At 43.8% G+C, this 23,139-nt stretch overlaps 1 protein-coding gene across 13 annotated transcripts in view; it reads right to left on the bottom strand.

Moving 5' to 3' along the window:
* KIAA0825 (KIAA0825 ortholog) overlaps positions 1–23,139 on the bottom strand; it is a 377,294-nt gene that overhangs the window by 283,995 nt on the left and 70,160 nt on the right. For all 13 annotated transcript variants that reach the window (XM_084833758.1, XM_084833751.1, XM_084833749.1 and 10 more), the window contains 2 exons: positions 15,958–16,125; positions 3,838–3,932 (listed from right to left, as the gene is read on the bottom strand). In XM_084833758.1, the coding sequence (XP_084689884.1) occupies positions 3,838–3,932; positions 15,958–16,125 (263 nt within the window). The remainder of the gene's footprint in view (positions 1–3,837; positions 3,933–15,957; positions 16,126–23,139) is intronic.

The raw sequence follows: 23,139 nt of genomic DNA on the forward strand, positions 1-23,139 counted from the left end.
CTGTAACTGGACAGGAGGCAAAGGATATTGGAATGGTCAGGAGCAGAATCGTGCCGAAGAAGCCATCTCCTGACATGAAACCAGGAGGCCTTGCAGCTGTGCAAAGGACCTCAGTTCCATCTGTTTCTCCTGTGTCACCTCCTCCACTAAGTGTAGGAGTTTGCACTTGCATTCCCCCATGAGGTACATCTTGTTCTCGGTCGTGTCCAGGATCACCCCCAAGCATTCCAGCTTCTAGGTTGCTTCCACAGAAATCTTCTGCACATTTACAATGCAACCATGCACCCTGAGACACCCCAGGGTGTTCTGTACATTTGCAGCCCTTCCGTCCTGGTTTATCATCCAGACAGGGGTAAACATACATTCCCTGTTGTCTAAGGTAGACCACCAGTGGTGCCAGCATTTTCATAAGCCCCTGTGGTGCTGAGGTGAGTTTGAAGGGCATGGTAAGGAAGTGTTTCCAATGGTATGCATATTGCAGGAACTTCCGATGGCTGTCTCTGATTGGCACATGCAGGTACGCCTTTGAGAGGTCTATGGATATCAAGAAGTCACACTTTTCCAAAGCTGTGATGATGGAGTTTCCATCCTGAACATCCTCTACTGGGTGAGTATGTTCAGCCATTTGGGGTCCAGGATTGATCTTACATCTCCATTTTTCTTGGGTACTAAAATGGTTTTTTTCTGGCCCTGAGGATCCCCCAAAATACTGCATGTTCAAGCAACATCACTTGAATATTGCATACTCAAACAAGCCATACAACTGACATGCAATATTTTACTGGGGGGGGTTTATTTTTATTTTGGGGTTGCCCAGCATCTGCTTCTGGGTAGGTGAGTGAACTCCAAGGTAGGGATGGCGGAGAATTGCGCCATGGACTCCAATGAGGCCGTATTCTTAGAATCCACCCCCCACCCAGAGTCTGTGGCAGAACGGACCACCCCACCCCGCCACCCCGTGAAGTCCAACCCGGCCGGATCCTACCTGGCAGGCTGGCACCCTAAATCTTTACGTAGCCTATCACAGCCAAAAGGAGGCACGCCATTTGCATTCGTAGACCAGCTGCAACCGGAAGTCTGGCAGCGGCCAGCCCTGGCCAGCAGCTCAGTGGACTTGCCACAGAGCGGAGCTGGCTGGGGAGGATACTGGGGGGGGGCAGATCGCCTCCCTCCCTGTGGACCCCCCAGCGGACCCAGGTAGGTGGGCTCAGTACACCCCTACTCCAAGGACCACGCATCCAAGGTAGTCCTGCTCCACCTGGAGGTGAACTGGAGAAGCCTGTCTCTTATGTGCCTCTGAGACCCGATCAGCCTGGCATCAGGAAGACTGTTGCTTCTTGGCCCCCTTGTTGGAGAATGAAGAAGCATTAGAGGACTGTGGTGTTTTTCTGTAGTTCTCGCGGCCCCGATTCCACTTGGCCCTGGGACTGGAAAAGTCTCACTGTCTGCCTGAGGACATGAAAGAACAGAAGCTGGACTGGGTTCCTGTCTTCTCCTACTTCTTGGTTGATGGTAAGGACTTCTTCTAGTCCTTTCCCCTGACCAGTATTATTTTAAGAGGCTCCCCACATAGGGTAGCCTCTGTGAAGGGGAACTGGTTAATGTGGCCTGAGGTCCCAGATCGATATGCCAGCTACGCAGCCAGCTGTTTCTCCTGGCTACCACATTAGCTGCCATAGCCTGTGATTGTGCTTGAATAGCATCCATGTAAGAATCAGCAAGGAATGCTGCAGTGTGTGAAATTTACTTAAGCCCAACTTTCACATGCTTTGGTATTGATTCCATTGTTTCGAGGTCTTGAGCCCAGAAGTATACAGCTGTAGCAAACATGGAATTAGTTGCAGATGCTTGCAGAGTGACAGAGGAGGCCTCAAAGTTCTTATGGAATGCTGCCTCCACTCGCTTGTCACAGTTATTCTGTGGTCCCTATTCTCCATCTGCTGAAATACCTGCTGTGAAAGGAAGAGCCGCCACGGGAGCATCAACTAATCACACCGTAATCTGTTCCATGACCTCTTTGGGTAGCAAATAGAACTTATTTGCCAGCCAATAGGATGGTCTGGCCTTAGCTGGATGGTCCCACTTGGCACTGAAATGGCACTGTAGAGGTCCTAGGGTCTTCCTGTGGAAACACAACTTTGGACCCTGTTCCAAGGGGGTTGCCTTCCCTTTCCCCTTCTGGTTTATCACCTGAAAGCTGAATGGCGAGATATACCTTAGCAAGCAGAATAGGGAACGTGTCAGGCGGGAAAAACTGAGTGTCCTTAGGAGCCGCCTGGTCCATCTCCTCTTCAGAAAGTTGCTCTTCCTCTTTGACAGGTACAAACGGGACACTGGAAATGTCTGAAGACAACTGTGCTAAGGCATGACTCCAGGTGCAGGACTTGGAGGACTCTGAAGGCATGGGGGGGGTGTCTTACTAAAAAATTTACCAGATGCTTTGTTTGAGAACCCCCCTGCCCCGCCTAGACTTGCCATGCTTAGCCCTCTTGTGCTCCCTATCTGAAGGCAATCCTGACTCTGAGGAGGATAATCTGCTAGACCTGCTTCATGAAGAAGTAGAGAAAGGCCTGTGCCCCCTCCTACGTTTTGGCTTAGGCTGGCCTCTAGATAGACTCTGTCTGCATTTAGATTTGCCTTTATAGGCTTTTTTTGGGGGGGTGATCTGGCTCTTGTTCCCTCTGTTGCTCCTGTACACAAGGCTCCCCTCACTCCTTGGCAATCATGGTTTTTACCTGCTGGAGGAACTCCAGGTGAGTGCTTTCTTCGCTCAAATCGGGGTTACTGGGGATTGTTGGGGAGGAGCATCCTCAACAACCCCTCTGCTGTCATGGGGGCCTCCTGAAACATGGCGCAATCCATTGCGCTTGCCACTGTGGGTGCTGTTCCTGCTGCAGCTCCCTGGCGCTCCTGCTCCATTGCCCCACTGGGTGGGAAGGTGAGAGTGATTGATGCTTGCTGTGGTGGCCTCCGCTCACCTACACTTCAAGGACAAGAGGCGACAGGATCCTAGTGTTCTTGGGCCATGCTGCAGTGATCAGACTGTGGCACTAAGCCCCAACTGAGAAAGGGCATGAAAATGACCCGCCATGGCCTACCCAGCCCCACGAGGTACGAGGGGTAGAGACGTGGATGATCCTGCACTCTCTGTCCCCACCATGTGAAGACCACCCTGCCCTAAACTAATTTGTGTTGGGTGGGGAATGGGAGCATCAACTAATGACACCGTAACCTGTTCCATGACCTCTTTGGGTAGCAAACAGAGCTTATTTGCCAGCCAACAGGATGGTCTGGCCTTAGCTGGATGGTCCCACTTGGCCTCAAACTGGCACTGTAGAGACTGCGGCGATAAGCCCCAACTGAGAAAGGGTACGAAAATGACCCGCCATGGCCTACCCAGCCCCGCAAGGTACAACGGGTAGAGACATGGATGATCCTGCACTCTCTGTCCCCACCATGTGAAGACCACCCTGCCCTAAACTAATCCGTGTTGGGTGGGGAATGGGAGAACCAGTGAAAATTCAAGAAAAAATGCCATGCGCACGGAGGTCACCAAAGGCCCTGTTTGTCTGCCAGTAGTTAGGGCTGGCCTGGAGATCTGGAATATCCTCCCTACTGGAGGAGACAGGCAAATCATTGGCCCTGCCTACCGACTGGAGAAGGAGGGCTATCTCTAAACTAATTTCCATGCCCTCCAGGAGTCTTGGAAAATATTATATATAACATCTAGGTATCAGGGATTTGTAATGAATATGTTAAGAAGCCCTCATTTACATTGATGGCACAGGAAAAAATGTCTCTCAAAGTGATAGACTTTTTAATTTTTATTTTACTCACCTTTTTTACCTGAAGTAACTGTTCAGGAAGCACACTGGTTTCATTTGCTCTACTTTCCCCTATTAAAAGCTCCCCATCAGCTTTCTTCAGAACTCCTGCACAGTATGACAAATGGGATCAAAGTTATGATTAATCTTGTGGAAAAGTTGCTAGCCTGCATCACATATCAGTACATTCTAAAAGATATTCAGCAAGTTGTAGAAGAATGTTAGTAATGAAATAAAGTAAAATGTAGGTTAAAAACAAAGTTTCTTTTACAAGATTCATATTCTGTTTTATTATTTACTTCGCAGTATAAATAGTAGGGGTGACCAGAGTTTCAGACCTTCCAAGGCACAGACCACAACCGTCAAACATTCAAGAGCCACAAGATGTTCACATCCTTTATGCATGCATTAAATATTAAATATTCTTATATTAATAATATAAAATAATATTAACAAAGCTATCATAGCTATTTAGAGGTATCACCTGAGCTATGTATGCCACAGACTGTCATAATGGATGACAGGAAAGTGGAACTAGAGATGGAGGTACTGATGGGGACAAGGGAGTTGACCCCAATAAGGCCACTCCCTGCAATGGGAAGGAAGAACTACAACTCCTATGTTATGTGTGAAATATCTTCAATAGACCTAGAAAGGACGCTGGATGAGATCCAGTCCCGGAGGCCTCAGACTTCTACTGAGAAACTTATAGAAGGATTACAAAATTCAACAATTATTCAGCTTAGTACAGAGCCAGATGATGCTGCAGAAGCAGACAGCCAGGCCCCTCCGATACTCCAAGTCAGTGCCTCTAGCCCTCAAGGGATGACTGGACACCATTTAAAATCAGGTGTGATATATCCCCAAGTTGATTCCCCACTGGGAGAGAATTGGATGGATTCACCTGTCCCCTCAATTGGACTGACCTCAGAGCTAACAACTGAGCTGAAGGAAGGAAAAAAAGAGTGCCCAGGAGTTGGAAAGTATCACTCCTGAGTCCCAATGACATGCAAACAACCAGCATATAAATAAAATTGCCCTTACAAGATGGAATATAAATGGCTGGGCTGGAATCCTGCAGGCCCCTGAATCAAAAGACTATCTCTCTTCCAAAGATATTGTACTGCTACAAGAAACATGGGTCCAGGGGAATTTGCTGTTTAATGGTTCAATCATATTCTATTGGAGCAGTCCCTGGGGAGGGACACGGAAGATATAAACGAAGTTCAGGAATCTTAATTGCTACGACTTTGTGCGTAAGCACAAGGATGCTGCCATCCTATAAACAACATGCAGTGGCTGTCCTTGCTCATTTTGATCGATGGGATCTATTGATAATAAATGTTTATCTTCCCCCTCAAAAGAAGAAATTACAGACTGGAGAAATTTGGGCAGAATTTGAAACATATGTAGCAGATCTGCTCCAATCCTATCCCAATACATATGCGATTTTGGGAGGAGACTTTAACCCCAGGATGGGTCCAAGTGATCACGCCCTATATTCCCTGCAAAAAGCTTATCCACCTACACCTAGTATAAATGGCCTTCCATTTACTCGACAATCTAAAGATATAAAATCTAACTATTCTGGGCTCTTACTACATCAATTGACTACAAGGCTCAACCTGCACACTCTTAATGGTGCATTCGGGAAAGACCATCTGGCGGAATTTACCTATCTGGCGGGAACCAGAATCAGTCAAATAGACTATCTCATTATATCAACAAACTTGATTCCCTTTTTGAAGGACATGGAGGTCGTCCCAAAACTTCACAGTGATCATCTCCCGGTCTCATTGATTTGGAAAGCCCTGCACCCCTATCTACGAAGTGCCAATCGCTATATGCCTATGATACTCCCTGAGGGGGAAGCTTACTGTCATGTCAAATGGACCCTAAGGATGGACATGGAATTACAGGCTGTACTTGCATCAGACAACATGCAAAACATTAGGACATCTCTAATACTTAACACCCAAATAATGAGCCCGGTGGAATTATATCAGGAGTTAGCCTGAGAATTGAAACAAGTCTTCACTTGGAGAGTAAGGGTGCCTCAGCAATGGCACCATCCACCCTTGAAGCCCTGGTTCGATATTTATTTATTTATTTATTTCTATACCGCCCAATAGCCGAAGCACTCTGGGCGGTTCACAAAAATTAAAACCAAACAACACACAATAAAACAATTTAAAATATATAGAACATTAAAACCACAATATAACAATACAACCACAATAAAACCTAGCAGCAGTGCAGGAGTTTAAAATACAGATTTAAAACAGCAAAGATAAAAATTTAGAAAGCTAAAATGCTAAAATGCCTGGGAAAATAAAAAGGTCTTCACCTGACACCGAAAGGAATACAATGTAGGCGCCAGGCGAACCTCACTAGGGAGCTCATTCCAGAGCCGGGGTGCCACAACAGAAAAAGCCCTCCTCCTAGTCGATAGGGAATGTGTTCAAGCAAAAAAAGCCTTACAGAAGGCCCATCAAAAGTATAAATTTAGTTCTGATCTGAAGGCGGCTCAAGATCTTCTTGAACAGAAAAAATCCTACAAACAGCTACTGATATAAAAGAAAAAAAGGCTTGGAAGGAGAACTCTGCGAAACTGATTCAAGCAGCCAAATCTAAGGATCCGACCATGTTCTGGCGGTTGGTAAAGATCTCGCCAATTTGCGGACCAACATTGCCAGACTGCTATATTCATCCAAAAGCTTGGGAGTAACATTTCCATCAATTATACAAGGATTCTGATGCTGCCCATGTGGCCTGGAATATTGTGCTTGAAGATGCTCCACCTTGGCCCCCGGTCGTAGCTTCAGAAATGTATGATCTAGCTGCCCAGATGAAAATGGGCAAAGCACCGGGCGAAGATCTGATCCCTCCAGAGGTGGTCAAAAATAACTTAGAATGGTGGGCCCTGGCTCTAGCATCGCTATTCTCCTACATTGACATGACTGGGCAGATACCAGAAGATTGGGGCTCTGCCATTATTGTTCCTATATTCAAGAAGGGAAAGAGAGACGACCCCGCAAATTACAGGCAAATTACAGTTTATTAAGTACTATCGGTAAATTATACGCCAGGCACTTATATAGGAAGCTTAAAGACTGGCTGGAACAGGATATGATATTGGCAGAGGAGCAGGCAGGCTTCAGGGAGGGTCACTCTACCATAGATCAGTGCTTGGTACTACAGCATCTCATTGAGAAATACATCTCAAACAAGGTAACCCCACTCTATGTAGCCTTTATAGACCTTAAGGCAGCTTTTGACTCTATCTCGAGGGTCAAACTATGGAAGAAATTAGAGGCCTCCAGCATTGATAGGCACCTGCTCCTACTGATTCAGACTCAGTATAGGGACACCTCCCTTAAGGTCAAATGTAGTGCTCATGGCCACCTTACAAAGGCTATTCCAACAAAAAAAAGGGGTCAAGCAAGGCTGCATTCTCACCCCACTTTTGTTCAACTTCTACATCAATTCAATGGTAGACCAGCTAAACTATACCTATTTTCATCCCCCCAAAATTGCAGGGAGCCATATAATTACTTTACTATATGCAGATGATGCCACTATTATCTCAAGGACTCCAATTCGGCTTACAAGAGCATTGCAGAAGTTGACTGATTACTGTGAGGAAGAAGATCTGATGATCAATTATCAAAAAATAAAAATCATGACTTTTGCAAAAAGACCAAAAATCAGATCATGGATGATAAACCAGCATAAGATTGAGCAGGTCTCCCAATTCAAATATTTAGGGGTAGTCTTCCAAGCAAACGGTTCCAGGAAGGCTCATGGCGAATATGTGGCGTTAAACGCACAGAGAAGCTCGTCAGCAACAGCACAATTTATGAGAACAAAAGGCAACCACTGTATCCCTTTAACCCTCCAATTATACCTAGCAAAAGTGCTAACGCAATTATTGTACGGCTCTCAAGTGGGGCCTTTCCTGAATACCCAAACATTAGAACGTGTACAATCAAAAGTTCTGAGGGCAATATTGGGTTTTCCTAGGGATGTCTCCTAGATAACATCCCAAAGAGACTGGGCAGATCAAAGATAACAAAGAGACTGGCCAGATCAAAATTGCAGCTAGGGTCTGGGTGGCTATTCTTGTGTACCGGCTTAGACTGTCATATTTTCCTACTGGCCTTGCCCCACTAATTTTGCAAGACAATTTTAAATCCAATTGGATTCAGTCAACTGAACAGAAAATAGCTTTCTTGGGGCTTCCCTTGCGGACTTTATTAAATATGGGTTTTGAACAGGCAATGGAGACTATCAAGCAGCGCACTGCAGATATTGAGAGACAAAGTGACCTCAATAGTGCCCCAGAATTCTATCTCAGGGAGGACTACAGATACATCGTAACAGCTGCACCCTATCTGGAACAACTGGAACTGCATAAACATAGAAGGGCATTTACCTTGGCCCGTCTAAATGGACTCCCCTCAGCAGTTTTGGAGGGACGGTACAAAAAGATCCCCTGGTCAGACTGCCTCTGCCCCTGTGGCATGGAACAGATAGAAACTACAGAGCACATTTTGCTGTGGTGTATATTTTACAGAGATATTCATGCTGTACTCATCTCCCCACTGATGAATCACTTTCCGGGATGTACAGGACAACAATATGCCTACATATTGTTGTCTGACACTAATTTGACATTTACATATAGTGTCGCCAAATTTTTTGCGGCCGCGATAGGTGTTAGAAGAAGGATGCTGAGGGAGCTCGGACTTACCTAGCTGGATGAAAGACAAAGTCTGGAGAGTAATGCCATTCACCCAATATGGCTGATATGCATTACATTAGTACTACACTGTGTTGAAGTGTCTATTAATTTGACTGGGGATATATGACAGTTAATTTTCATGTAGTTCCTTTTTTGAGCTGGTCTTTGACCGTAATAAAGTTTTATTCTATTATTTAGAGGTAGAGGCCTTGTGGATCTCCATGCTAGTCAACCAGCTAGTTTGGTTGATAAGGGAAGGGCAGTCTGGAGGGCGCAGATGAATCCCCTCTTTCCTAGGTGAAGCCTGCAGAGCATGGATGGAAGGGAAAGGTCTGGGGAAGGTGTAGATTAATTTTTCCCTCCTCCATAATATCCTGTGATGCAGCCTTGGAAAGGACAAAACTCAGGACCAAACTACATGTGACAGTGGCAGATTAATCCATTAATCCCCACTTCCTAAGTGTGGCCTGCAGAGCATGAGTGGAGAGAGCAGGGGAGAAAGGGAGGAAGTCTCCATAGTTTGCGTCTAACTCCTGCAAAAGTATTGCCCCCAAAGAGGGCAATACTGACTGGCTTCTCCACCTCTTCTCAAGGCCTTAGTAACCTCTTCTCTGTTCTGTCTGCTTCTGGCTTGTGTCTGTAAGGGAGCCCAAGTAAGGGAACTGTTTTCCCTTGTGCTAGGCAAAGGCTGAGATCACAGGCACCAACTTCCTGCTTTTGCTGCCTCCTGGTGCAGCTCAGCTTGCAAAGGAGATGGAACCTTTTCTTCCCTCTCCCAGGAAATAGTGATCAAGAGGGGAGACTGTTTCCTGTGAACAGAGCTGGGGAGGGAAGCATGCCTTTCTTGAAGGACAGGGGAGGGGCCATGGCTGTGTTCTCCCCACTGAGAGGACAGAACGGGTTGCCCTGACCAGTTTGCTTTTCTGGCGTTGGCCAGTTCTTTTGGCCAGTCCCATATTCAACCCCCTAATCCTACAGTATCTCCCGTATTCAACCCCCTAATCCTACAGTATGGATACGAGTGGACAACAGGAGAGACTGATGCATGCTGTGCCAGATGGCCTCCTGTCTTCCTTGCTTCTAAAAGCAACCACCTTGGACACCAAGTGTTGAGGGGGCAGAGGAACCTTGGCCAACTGAGGCTTCAAGCAGGCCAGTGCCAGATCATGGCCCTCCTCTGGAACACCATAGGAAGGAGGAAAAAGGTCCAGTGGTGCCTTAATTTTGTTGCATTCTGGAAGGCCTGACTCCTAAGTCACCGGCTGACATGCAACCAAAAGACCCTGAATAGGGGTGGGTGTGCAGCCACACCACAGCAATCTGCAGCATTCACCACTAACTCCATTGGGAAGCCAACCACCTGAAGGTGGTGCAGGCAACACAGCTTGCATCCTGGCTGTGTTAGGCATGGAGAACCCAGCATCTTATGCCAGCCCCCTTCCCATCCTGCTGCCCCATATCCCTGTACATATCCCTTGCTCCTCTTCTCATCCTGCCACCATGTTCCACTCCTTCCCTCACTCATTGTTAAATCCCATTTTGAAATTATTTTTCTTTTTTTTAATGACCAGCTTGTGGATATGCTCCCATTCCCCTGGATAAGTGGGCATTGTTTAGGCTTCCTGTGCAGGTAAAGAAGATGAGTGTTGGGTGGTGCTTCCATAAGAAGGGATAAGAATCACGCTTGTGGAATGGTCAGGGTGTTTACTATACATCAGGAGGGGGTAGATCCTGAAAGGTAAAGACAGAAGTCTGGAGTTGCCAAACATTCACAGCAGCAGGGCTCTTGTGTTTTTGGCAGTTGCAGACAGTGCAAAGGGAAGCAGGTGTGGTGTCCCCCAATATCTCTGGTTCCAGGTTGGGAACACCTTCACCTGCTGCCTACCTGTCATGGAGCTTGACTTGTGCAAGTAGGATGGCAACCCTGCAGGAATAGCTGGCTGATGCTCATTGGTGCTAAGGGAGAAGGGTGGGTTCCTTTCAAATACTTCTTTCAAGGCGTGGAACTCAGAGAGGGAAAGTTTAATCCTTCAGTGACACCTCCTGAAAATTCCACAAACTGAATTTTTTTCCCTACGTCTAATTGTTGTGTGGGGGAAGAATTTTGTTGTGTGGGGGAGCAAGGGAGAAGGGGAGGAGATAAGAGAAGAGAGAGAGAAAGGGGGTGGAAGACAATGGGAGGCCTACCACCAGCTCCGGCCTCATCCACCGACTCTAGCCCTGCCCATCCCTGTTATGCAACTCCCAAAAGATTTTCTCCAAGGGAATGCAGGCTTTAACATAAAAAGGTTCCTCGACTATAACATGAGAAACAATCATTCTGAACTAAAATTATATTCCACAGAAATGGAGAACTCGCTTCATATTAACTGTTGTAAGATATTATTCTGTTTCCATGATCACACACAAGTTTAATAAATAAATGTTCACTCGGCCAATCACAACAATTGTGGGCCTCTCCCTAGATACCTAACCTCTTTTCTATAATAAAGAGAGATGGAAATGGTGTCTTCAAATACACAACATAATGGACACTGAGAATTAAATTAATACAGGGCAGTGTGATGTCACTGTGCAGACATAGGAAATTTAAAAAAGGATGGAGGGAACAATCGTATGTCCCCTAGAGAGCATTTTGGGGACATAGGATATTTTGATTTCCTGGCTCCCAGCTCAGAGACAGTGCTCCGAGCTCGGAGCCAGGAAACCGTGCTGCTCATCCCCTCACCCTTCCCACATAGCCGGTGCAGAGAGAACCATGCCAGCTACCCCTCCACGCTCAGAAAATGGAGTGGTGAAATGGGGTGTTCCTGGGGGTGGGGAGGGGAGGAGACCAGGGTGGCAGCCATATGATGAAGTCTATGGCCACTCCAGCTTCCTTCTCTCCCCCTGCCTGAAGCCTCTTTGGGCAAAAACTTCGGTCTAGCTTAAATGCAGAGCAGGAGACACGATGCGCATCCTGCTCTGCATAGCATACTTGTAAGCCTCTGAATTCAGAGGCTTATGAGCACCCATGTAGATCCCATACGATCACGCCCTTAAGCAGTTCTTATGAAAGAGGTTTTGGTCAGCAATTCTATCCCAATGTTGAGATTTTATATATATTTAGATTTATGTAACAGTAGGAGGGAGAATACATTTAAAACCCTGTGGACATACAGGTGGAATAATAATATAATGAAAACAACAATGAGGGCACAAATACAGCAATACACGTAATAAAGGTCCAGGAAGTAGAAAAAAAGAGTTAGGATTATACCGGAGCAGCTGTAAAATTATATGGAGATAGAACATCCAACCCACTGAAATGTTCACATCTATAACTGCTTGCAAGATTGTAATCCAATACTATTCAGTTTTTCAAACTGTAAAAACAAATGAAAATGTTCTTAAGTATCCAAATTTGAATCTTAAATCTGGGCCTCTTGGTCTCTGGCCTCCTTAAAATGCAAGACCTTCATTTTATGACTATATAAAAATACTAATTAATCTGCCACAAATTCTTCAAGATTCCCTCATCTTTTAGATGCTTAGGGAACTTTCCTTACCCCAGAGTACTTGATGCCCTGTTTGCAGTAGGTATGCCATGGAATGCCTGGAAGTGATTTATATTTTCAGTCTTCTATTTACCCAAAAACAAACATTTACAACAACATTCAACAAATGCAAACATTTGCATTCCCCAAGGAATCCAGATTCAGCCTGACTTCCATTATATACAAAAACATACAGAAAACAAAGGACATGAAGCTCTGTAATACTTTAAAAGGATACAATTCCCATAAATACAGTTAAACTGACACTAACATCTTCACTCTATCAAATGGTAATCTAGTAGTAAAATCTTCTGAATTGTTACTGTATGAATTTAAAAACACACACATATGACTAAATGACTAAGGGTGGGATCCTATGCATATTTAGACAGAAAAGAGCAGTACAACTCCCACCATTTCCCAGCCAGCCATGGTGGCTGGGGAATGCTGGGAGTTGTAGGGCTTTTTTCTGTCTAAGCATGCATAGGACTGCACCCTAAATGTATCTTCTGGTTCAAAAAACTTCTTTCTCTTGTTTTGGCCATGGGAAACTGAGTGAGGGCTCCTTCACATGGAGCTTTTATCCTGTGATTGAGATTGCTCCTTCACAGAAGTTTGCGGGCTCTTTACACGATGCCGTGATCATTCAAAGCGTCTCCTGCACTAAATGCCCTTTGTTCCATTTTTAAATAGATCACAGATAATGAGCTATCAAATTACCGTGTTGCATTTCGCTTCAGTTTCCTCCATGAAAAGAGTAAAAACGGCAAGAAGAGCAGCGAGATCAATTAAAGTTAATGGAAGACTTGGATATGGGGAGAAGGAGGGGGTGGGGGAAAAGGAAGCACGTGAAAAAGAGAGTCGATGTGATCCTGTATTTAAAACGGAAGCAGAAAGCCCCATTTTAAATGCAGGATTTTAGGCTGGTGTAGAGTTGCTCATAGTCATGGAGAAAAGCAGTCTTAAAGAAAATTATATTTTTTAAGCAAAGGAGGGGAAACCTTCAAAAATTTTGCTCAGCGAGAACCTTAATTTGTTACACCATTCTACGGAAGTTCTACCAAGCTAATGAAAATAATATCTCTGATTGCTATGTTTGAGTGTAAATTCCATCTCCTTATCATCAATCTTCTGAAAAATAATCTTTATTAGAGAAGCTGCTGCTCCTATTTTAAAGATCCACACACAGAGACAATCGAATGTCTATCTGGCATCAAAAGCTACCCGTTAGGCAATGATTTTGTAAATCTGATCATGTTATTATTTTATAGTGCTTTCTAGAGATTTATATGAAGTAATAGATTTCTTCTTAATCTGTGAAGGAAAATGCTTTGCAAATCTTTCCAGTCCCCTGAGGCAAGGCTTGAAAACCTAAGGCCTTGACAAGTTTGCCCAGAGTGGTTTCAAAGAGCTCCACTGGAAAAAGCTTTTCTTGGCACTCATTATCAGATCTGTCTAAAGTTCACCTTTCTTGCTGAAATGGAAAAAAAGTGGAAGATGAAAAGTGTGTCAGATGTTTTTGAAAATCTCAACAAGAGACCAGAGGAAAGAGAAAGCATACCAGAAGGGCAGAAGGAGAATATAATTCGGCCAAACCATCTTAATTCTAAATAAGGATGTTCTGCTTTATCCATGGCTGCTGCTGAATGTTCCAGGTTCCTTCAAAGGATCGTATCTCCTGAGATAATGATTGTACTAGGTATGTCTGAACATTCCACTAATTTAATTGTAGTGTAAATCATGGAGAACAGAATAGCAGGAATGGACAAAGACTAGGAAAGAAAAGGTTAATTTTTCTCAATGCTACCAGACAAAACTGATCCAACACTCACATGTTCAATTTTCTCTTAGTTCTAGAAAAGCAGAGATGGGAAATTAGAATATACTATCTTTGCTGAAAATGACAACTATAACAGGCTTGCCCTGGTGGTATTCCATTCATGGCGGGGGCAGAAACATGTTCATGTTTTCGTCAATTCAAATCAAGTTGGCACTGGGATAAGAAATTATCGTGCTTTGAGCTCCAATCCATGTGTTTCTAAGTCAACAATGCGTAACTGAAGATGTTTTTCAGACTGCTTTTCTTGTAAATGTATTCACCTATTTGTTCAGTTTGGTATTTCATACTTCATATGCATGCAGCTCTCAGTGAGAAGTACTCCATTTCTGGGTATAAATTGTAGATGAAAATGAACATATTGAAATTAAATGAAATGTTTTTGAAATTATTGTTCTTCTACATGGAAGTATTTTTTATAGCAATAAAACTAAAATGGATTAAATTCCAGAGGATTCAGGCTGAATTATAAAAGAAGTCCAGATCACTTTAATATGCCTACTACATATATATTTTTTAATAGTGTTCATTTTTTTCCCACTGTGTCCCTTGGTGCTATTGTCTGCCATGGGATTATAATCAGAGAGCATCAATGGGCAGTACTTCCTTGAGTTGTACTTCTTTCTTCAGCCACCTAAATTGGCCTTCATAGGTTTCCATTGTGCAAACTGCAAAGGAACTTGTCTTGATGGCAGCTAGAAGTAGTGTGAACTATACATGTCTCTTTTCTTCACAGTTCTTTTTTTTTTTTGGTTCACAAGCTACCTCCTACCAAAAGCAGAATCTGCAGAAGAGACTACATCCAAGTGATAATGCTATGAAAACGTATGAAGAGAAGCCCAGGTGGCCACCTTGCAAATTTCCAATGTGGAAGCCTTCGACCTCTCCGCCCAAGCAGCAGCTATAGTCCTAGTGTAATGAGCTTTACAAACCCTGGGAGCCACTTTACCCTTAACTACATACGCCTCCCTAATACAGTTCCTTAACCATCTAGCTAAGGATCTCTTAGAAGCCATTTGACCCCTCTTAAGACCCCCTAAGAGTACAAACAATCTGTTAGAAGATCTGAAATCTTTGATTTTTCTGAGATAAACCCTAAGTGTTCTTCTTACATCCAATTTATGCAGCCATTGCTCTTTGTCATCGCTGGGTCTAGGGAAAAAACGATGGCCAAGAAAACTCTTGGTTTAGCTAAAACTCAGATACTACCTTTGGCAAAAATAAAATAAAATAAAATATGAGGAACTTTCCGAAGAACTGCTTTATTTTGATGGAGCTTTACAAATGTTCTGTACATCAAGTTTAAAGTTGCCATATGAAATGCTGAACAGAGAACTAAACTTCCAGTTTTAAAGGACTTTTCTTTTTTTTTTTGTCATTAACTAGCACAACTTCAATATAGGGCTAATCAAGGCCTTTCACAAGAAAAAAATGGTTCAGGGCTCCAATTTATTCTATGCTGAAAAAACCCAACCCATTGCTACAGTAATCCAGTTATTTTGCTGTCTTTTAATAACTGTGCAGTTCTTTGAACAGAAATGTGGTGGTGTCATCCAAGGTAATCTACCATTATACCTATGTATTGCCTCCAGATTTTTCAGCAGGTTAACAATAGGCCTTTCTCTCCCACATAACCCTCAGCACAATGTTGTTATTCTCCCCCCCCCCCCCCCGGCTGGTGCTTTCTAAAATAATTTTTCAACCCATATCTCCCTGCTCTGAGTAATCCTCTAGTTATATCTTGGGATTTAAAAAAAAAACTTTCATAATCTTATAGGATATGTTTATGTTAATTCTATTCATTATGAATAGTTTAAGTTCAAGTTTATGTTAATTCTATTAATTTTGAAAATTTGAGGGAGAAAAAACTATTTCAAAAGAATCTGGAATATATATACCAGAAAGAAGTTGAAGTTATGAAACTGATTATTTTCTCATCCCAGTTATTCTACCTACTGAATTTCTATAAGACAATTATTTTGAAGGAAAAATAAGTTAAGTAAACATGTACATTACCTTGAACATTTTTATTCTCAGAAAAACTTGGTAATAATAGCATTTCTGAAGAGAGTTCTTCAACCTTTTCTTCCATCAATAAAAAAAGCTTTATAAGCCGAGAAAGGCATCTGAGTTGATGTAGTGTTAAACAGACATTTCTTCCTTTTCTGGAATATTCCTGAGAATCTGTGAAAGAGATAGAAGACAGCTTCATACTCATGTATAGAAATGCACTAAATGTATCAAATATGGCACATAACACTATAGAGAAGATTTGCACTAATTGTAGGTCACTGCAGATCAAGATTTTAAACTCTTTTGATGCCTGTGAAAAGGGGCTGCTTTAAAATGGCTCAAGTCTCTTTCAACCATGCAAGTGCAGAAAGTAGTGTTGACTATTTCTCAGATCCATGAGAGCTATGAGTCTTTCTGTAGGATTGAGATCTGGCAACTGTAATTCATTATGGTGCAGCCTTGAGGAACAGTTGCAAAAGACATTATGTGAGCAGTTATCTTTGAAAATAGTTCAGAAACTGCAAAATATGGTGCCCTGCATCCTTTCCAGCCAGGTCATTCAGAGCACATACACCATCTGCTCTTTCAGTCATATTGGCTACCAGTTAGTTTCCAGTCAAAACTAAATTATTTTTAAAGCACTGTACACTTTGGGCCCAACATCCATATGGAGCACCTATGGTCATATGAACACTCCACCCCTGCCCATTAAGTTCTAACCATGAAGGCCAGGATGGAAAGGTGATGTTCTGTCCGTCTGGTTGGTGAAATCTATGTGAACGGAGGTGTGAACTGAGATGGTTGAACTAAGATGGTGGCAGCTGAGTTATCAGACTCTCTTCCTAAATAAGCAGGGACCAAATCATTAAAGACTTGATTCTTCATTTACGGGGAAGATTTCTTTTCTGAGTTAGGCAGTTATATTTTGCTAGTTACTTTGAGCTTCCACGAGTAGAGAAAGGCAAATGTATAAATTTTTGGAATAATAAAATAATTGCTCCAGTTTTTATTCTTACCATACACCACGAGAACAAAGACAGTAAATTTAACAAGCAATTTATAAAAGCCACTAAGAACATTTCCTGCTGCTGTCTGGGATTTAGCTTAAAATGTTTCCTCCAAAAAAAAGAAAAGAGAAAAAAAAGGACTTAATGAATGATTCTGTGTCAGGTTCAAACAAGGACCAACTAGAAACTTTCTGATCTGTATTCTGATGCCTGTTATGGTTAGCCACTCAGCACGGTGGGGCCTGAAGACTCTACATTGCAGTTTTAACTTGCTAATTTATCCTCTGGGCTCCCTCCCTACTTGGTTCTCTCCTAGTCTTCCTATGTTTCTCATTATCCAAATGTTGCTTTATTTTCAGAGTAGAAACCTTTGTGCTAAAAAGGGCAGACTGATTAAATGAAAGGCATCCCTTTCAGTATAAATAGTTTGTATCCCATAAATATGTTGTCACTGTGCAAATCACTCTATCATTTTCATATTACTTGAATAATACAGTTAATACATTTGAGTGAAAAAAGACAGTAGGTTGGATTCAGACTTGCCCTTATGCAAACAAAAGGATTCCTTCTCTTTGTGGAAGAGACTGAGATCCAGCAGAGGCTTGGATGATGGAAGGGCCCGGGGGGGGGGGGACAATTTTTGCCAATTCCTCTTTTCCCTACAGCTGCCAAGGCAGATTTCAAGGGAGCACAGGAGACTGTAGGGGGAGGGGGGATTGGCGAAACATGGACATTACTTACCAGGTATTCTTGTTCCCTTTGACTCATGGAGATCATTCCAGATCCTTCAGAAGGAAGCTCCTCCCCTTGTACATAAGGGAAGCCAGTGTGGTGTAGTGGCAAGAGTGTTGGACTAGGAGCTGGGAGATCCGGGTTCTAGTCCCCACTTGGCCATGGAAGCTCACTGGGTGACTTTGGGCCAGTCACAGACTCTCAGCCCAACCCACCTCACAGGGTTGTTGTTGTGAGGATAAGATGGAGAGGAGGAGGATAATGTAAGCTGCCTTGGGTTCCTTACAAGAGGAAAAAAGGCGGGGTATAAATGCAATAAAGAAATAAAAATAAAATAAAATAAAATAAGGGAGGGCTGGGCCCAACAACATCAATCGATTCTCCAATGGGAGGGGCCATCCTTCTGCACTCCCAGATCAGACTGAAAGAGCAGAAGAATCCCTTAACACTATAATGGCTCCTTAACAATTCACAGAGCTCATGCCAACTGGCAACTGTAAGAGAAAACTGAAAACAGAAGAGAGGAAAAAAGGACATCTCCAGGTGTCCCTACCTTCTGCCTCTACATGTGCGGCAAAGACAGAACCTTTATGGTGTTTGGTCCCTTGAACTAGAAGCGAGTGGAATGAGTTCCATGAGTCAAGGAGAACAGGATTACACAGTAAGTAATTTCCTTTCCTCCCTTGATCACAGAGGTCATTCCAGATCCTTCAGGATTTGTAAGAGCAGTACCATCCCATGATGGGAGCCAAAGGACCTAGACATCAAGGAGCAACTCCATTTTGCAGAACTCATCTCCCCAGAGCCGCATCTATCAAGCACAGTATCAAACTTACAGTACCTGAAAAAGGTGTGAACAGAACAGCAGTTGGCCTTGCAAATTCCCTCTTAACAGAGAGCAGTTCCAGAATGCTGCTGAAGTAGCAACAGAGTGGGCTGTAATACCCACAGCAGCTTGCTTCCCCAAAGCTTCATAAACTAAAAGAATACAATCCCTCAATCACCTTAAATTGTCAATTTGGATACCTTCTTAGCCTCCATGACTGACTGGAAGAATAGGAACACTGACTCCGACTTAATGTGAGGAAACATTTCTAACTAAATAGAAGTGTAGCACCATCCAGAAATCCAGCTTATGCAGTTCCTTTTCCTCTTGCTGGGGAATCAGTTTCAGGGGGAAAGGTTGGGAGAGAAACTTCCTGAATGCTGTGAAATAAGAAATTATGCTTGAGAAGGAAGGACAGATCTGTGTGGAGAATCACCTTGTTGTAGAGGAAGACACATAAGTGGGGATTGGAAGACAGAGCATCATCTCTGAAACTCTCCTTTTAACTGCCAATATTAAAAAAAGTCTGCAAGGTGAGAATTCTGATAGAGCAACATGACTATCACTTCAAACACGACCCTCATTACAGTCATAATGTTTAGATTCCAGGTTGGGAACCTGTGAACTACTGGCGGGTTCAAGTGGGCTGCCCTTTGAGAAACCACCACACATGGGGATGATCTAAGATTGATCCCTCCCTTGACACCCCAACATGCTTTTCAGTGCTGTCACCTGCTCTAATGTAATTGTAGGTTCTATAAAGGGCCATGCTGTTCCCTCACTTTCTCATAGTAAAGTGGTGGGAAAACTTTTGCAGCCAAAGGTCTGAACTGCCATGCAGGAAACCTCCCAGGGGCTGAATGCCAGTAGTGGACATGGTCAGAGTCCAAAAGGAGCATGGGCATGGCCATCCCCTCTCTCACATACCATTCACACGAACAGACACCACCTGTCTACACACAGGCATTATCCACACATGCGCGTGCGCACGCGCACACACACACACAAATATTCATATATCCTTTCCAGTTCTGCCTCCTCAGTTGATCCATAATACTCTTCAGTATTTTCCCTGCTCAGCACTGGGAGAGGCTCTCTTTTTCAGTGCTGAACAGGAAAAAATGTCTTATCTCTAATCAGCAGACTTTTTTTTTTCAAAGTTGTGTTGAGCTCTCTGGAACTCGGTCAAAACCCTGTGTCACCGTCACTAGGCAGAGCCAGTCTGGGAGGGTGGGAGGATGGACTTTCCCCTTGGAGAATCAACTGTTGTTGAGCCTTACCTCCTGCACAAAGGGAAAAGCCTCTTATGGAAGGATCTGGAATTACCTCCATGGTCAAGGAAGAATTGCCTGCCCCCTTCCTTCAGCAGGAGTGTCCTAGGGGCAGAACTCCACCCATTGGTAATATCAATCCAATCCAGTCTCTTCAGATTAAATATGCAGACCAGGAAAACAAGAAAAATTGTTAATGAGCAAATATCAGTAGGCTTAACAAAAGTGTGTATAATCATATATGTTGCACTTAACACATGATTTAGACTATACACATGCTAGGCTGGTTCAGAAGTAATGCTAAACCATTGTTTAGCATTATGAGAGTGACTTGTGGCAAGCCCTTGTGGCACTCATGTACTGTCCCTGTCCTCTCCGAGTTCTAGTCCCCACTCGGCCACGGAAGCTCACTGGGTGACTTTGGGCCAGTCACACACTCTCAGCCCAACCCACCTCACAGGGTTGTTGTTGTGAGGATAAAATGGAAAGGAGGAGGATAATGTAAGCCGCCTTGGGTTCCTTGCAAGAAGAAAAAAGGCGGGGTATAAATGCAATAAATAAATAAATAAATAAATTCAAGCAGTAGTAGCTCCAAGGAGGAGATGGACTCACTCCCTGGCCTATTTCATTTTTTAAAAAAATAATTTTTAGGTTGGAACTTTCCCATCCCAAGTAGACCCCCTGGCACTACATTCTACATGTAGCCCACCAAACCCTGAGGATGTACCTTTGCTTATGGATTTTGACAAATGGACTACCAACTCATTTGAGGACCAAGAAAGCCCTGCAGAGCATTGCCAGACCAAGTTCCCACAACCCCAAACCCTGCCACCTAGAAGAAGCCAATGGCTGCACCAAAGGACTCTGGCCCTTTAATTGGCAAAGTAAAAGCACTGAGAAGGTGGAGCTTCAGTCTGGATCCTCCAGTCTGGGTATTATAAAGCTGTGAAAGTGCAACAAGCCAGCACTGAGACACCTTGTTCTCTTGCTCTCAGCTGCAGGAGCACTCCTTGTGAACTTGAAACTTCTGCTCTTGATCTTTTTCCAGGGGAATGACTCCCCTCCAGCACAAGCACTCCTGAGCCTCATCTCATTTGGGCTGGCACTTCCTTGCAGCAATGAAGATTGCTATGAATCAGGACTGAATGAGGTTTAAAGTTTACTGAAAACTTTTGGGTTTCAATAAGCCACAGATCTCAGGAAACCACTGTTTATTCTAACTATGGTCAGTTCAAACCAGGAAATCAAAACATGATTTCAGCAACTATGGCCAGGTTTGACCATCATATCCCAGCTTCTTATGCCTAGATATGTGTTGTGCTCTTGACACTACTAGCCCCTTTCTCCTTCTTTCATGGGGCTCCCTGATGGAAAGCATCCTGGGGGGCATTTCCACAACAACAGAAGGAGAAGCGAACAGAGGAGAACAGGACTTTTAAAGAGGAATCAGCTTTGCTTCGCTTTGGTCTATACAGAGCTCCATGAGCGAGTGCTCTGCACCAGTAAAAATCGCCTCACTTCTGGGTGGAGGTGGGAGTGAACGTCATCTGACTGGCAGGGGCTGCTCAACCAATAACAGAGGCTTCTCCCCCTGCTCTCCTTGCCCTTTTTCCTTTCCATTGAATCTCCAGATGCACCTGCATTTCAAGAGCAAACCTCATTGACCACAATGGGGGTTACTTCTGAGCATGCTTGTGCTGGGAAAGATGGGAGGATGGGATGGGAAACTAGCACCCTTTCTAACCCCATGCTGCGCAGGATCTCTATAATGAAGGTGTGACCTGGTTACTTCCTATGGCAATAAACCAAACAACAGAGAATCGGAGCCTCAAGATCATGTTTTACAGCATTTAAGGAATTTGTGCTTTAAACTATTTCATTTCAATTGAGGGGGATCTCTGTAAATACTGATGTAGGCATTCAGGGAACAAGCATTACTGAGAACAATGGGAGTTACTTCTGAGTAGACACTAGTTGGTTTGCGCAGTAATGGGAAACACATAGGAAACACCCCTTGACCGAGGTCACGGTGAAAGGCACACCCCTGGGCAGGGCTACCATACCCAAGGTAAATGCGGGGGTTGGGGCACACAGCAACTATACCATGGAGAACCCAACTTGGGGAAAAGAATCGGACTTTGAGCAGTCTCAGGAAATCCGTTTTTTCCCTGATAAGCTCCGGGGTGGCTGCTGGATGACCATGATGTCATATATCCCTAATGACCTCCAAACGCAGCCAGCTCAGAGTAAATTGCTCATGGAGACACCCCCCTAGGCTCATTAGTGATAGTTTCCCATTACATCTGAACTGGGAAACAATGGCTACTAGAACTGAAACAAACCAGGATCTGACAACAGACTGGTTTCAGCTAAAACCAGAGACTCTGAAAATGAGTCTTTTTTGTCTTACATTTGGAACTGAAACACTAAAAGATAGAATTTACCAAAATGTTAACTTCTGTGTAAAATCTTATGACCCTAAGTCCACAAGAACTTATGCCATAACAGATTGGTTAGTCTCTAAGGTGCCACAAGCCTCTCTGTTGTTTTTACCAGAATGTATTTATTTCAGCACTAGATTACACGTACTTTATTAAATGGTGCTAAGTTTGCCAGACTAGGTATGATACAATGGCAGGGTTATCTCTGTCCACTTCCAACAGAAACCTTTGGAAGGAAATGCAACAGGCAGCCTGATCTTCAAACCACTGAAATGGGAAGGAACAGTTTTCATGGCCACTCTGAAGTGATAAGAAAATGGGCAAAGATCTGATCATTCTCTCAGCTATTGACAAAAAAATCTTGTCCAACTGTGTTGACATGTCGTCACACTAAACTAGTCGTCTTCAAGCCGAGGCCTATCTCTGATTCTGAACTTGCAACAACTTGCAACACTTTTGTTTATATGGGGGTGGGGGTGGAATCCACACAGACACACAAAAGCACTTCTTTGGACCCACATTCTCCTGTTCCACTGACAACTTCCATTGCACAGAAAAGCAAGTGACTTTAAGAGCACGAGCGTAAAACAGTTGGGGAGACTCCACACAGCCACACAAAATGATGATGATTAGAGCAACACAGGAAGAGCAATTTTTGGAACCCAGCAGCAAGTTCCAAGAGCATCCAAAATCCACTCCTTTGCATGTAATAACAACAACATTCTCAGAGCAAGTACACAGAAAAGCAGTCTTTGGAACCCAGCAACAACCCATTGCAAAAGGAGACTTTGGCTGGGTTCATACAACACAACAACCCATACTCAAGGTTGAGTATGGGTTGAGTATGGGTTATTGTTAAACTGTGGGTTGTTGCTGAACTGTGGGTTATGTTGTGTGAGCCCAACCAT

Source organism: Heloderma suspectum, chromosome 2 (genome assembly GCF_057233095.1).
Source record: "Heloderma suspectum isolate Gila_16-S chromosome 2, 16-S_ref, whole genome shotgun sequence".
In the NCBI taxonomy this organism is placed as follows: domain Eukaryota; kingdom Metazoa; phylum Chordata; class Lepidosauria; order Squamata; family Helodermatidae; genus Heloderma; species Heloderma suspectum.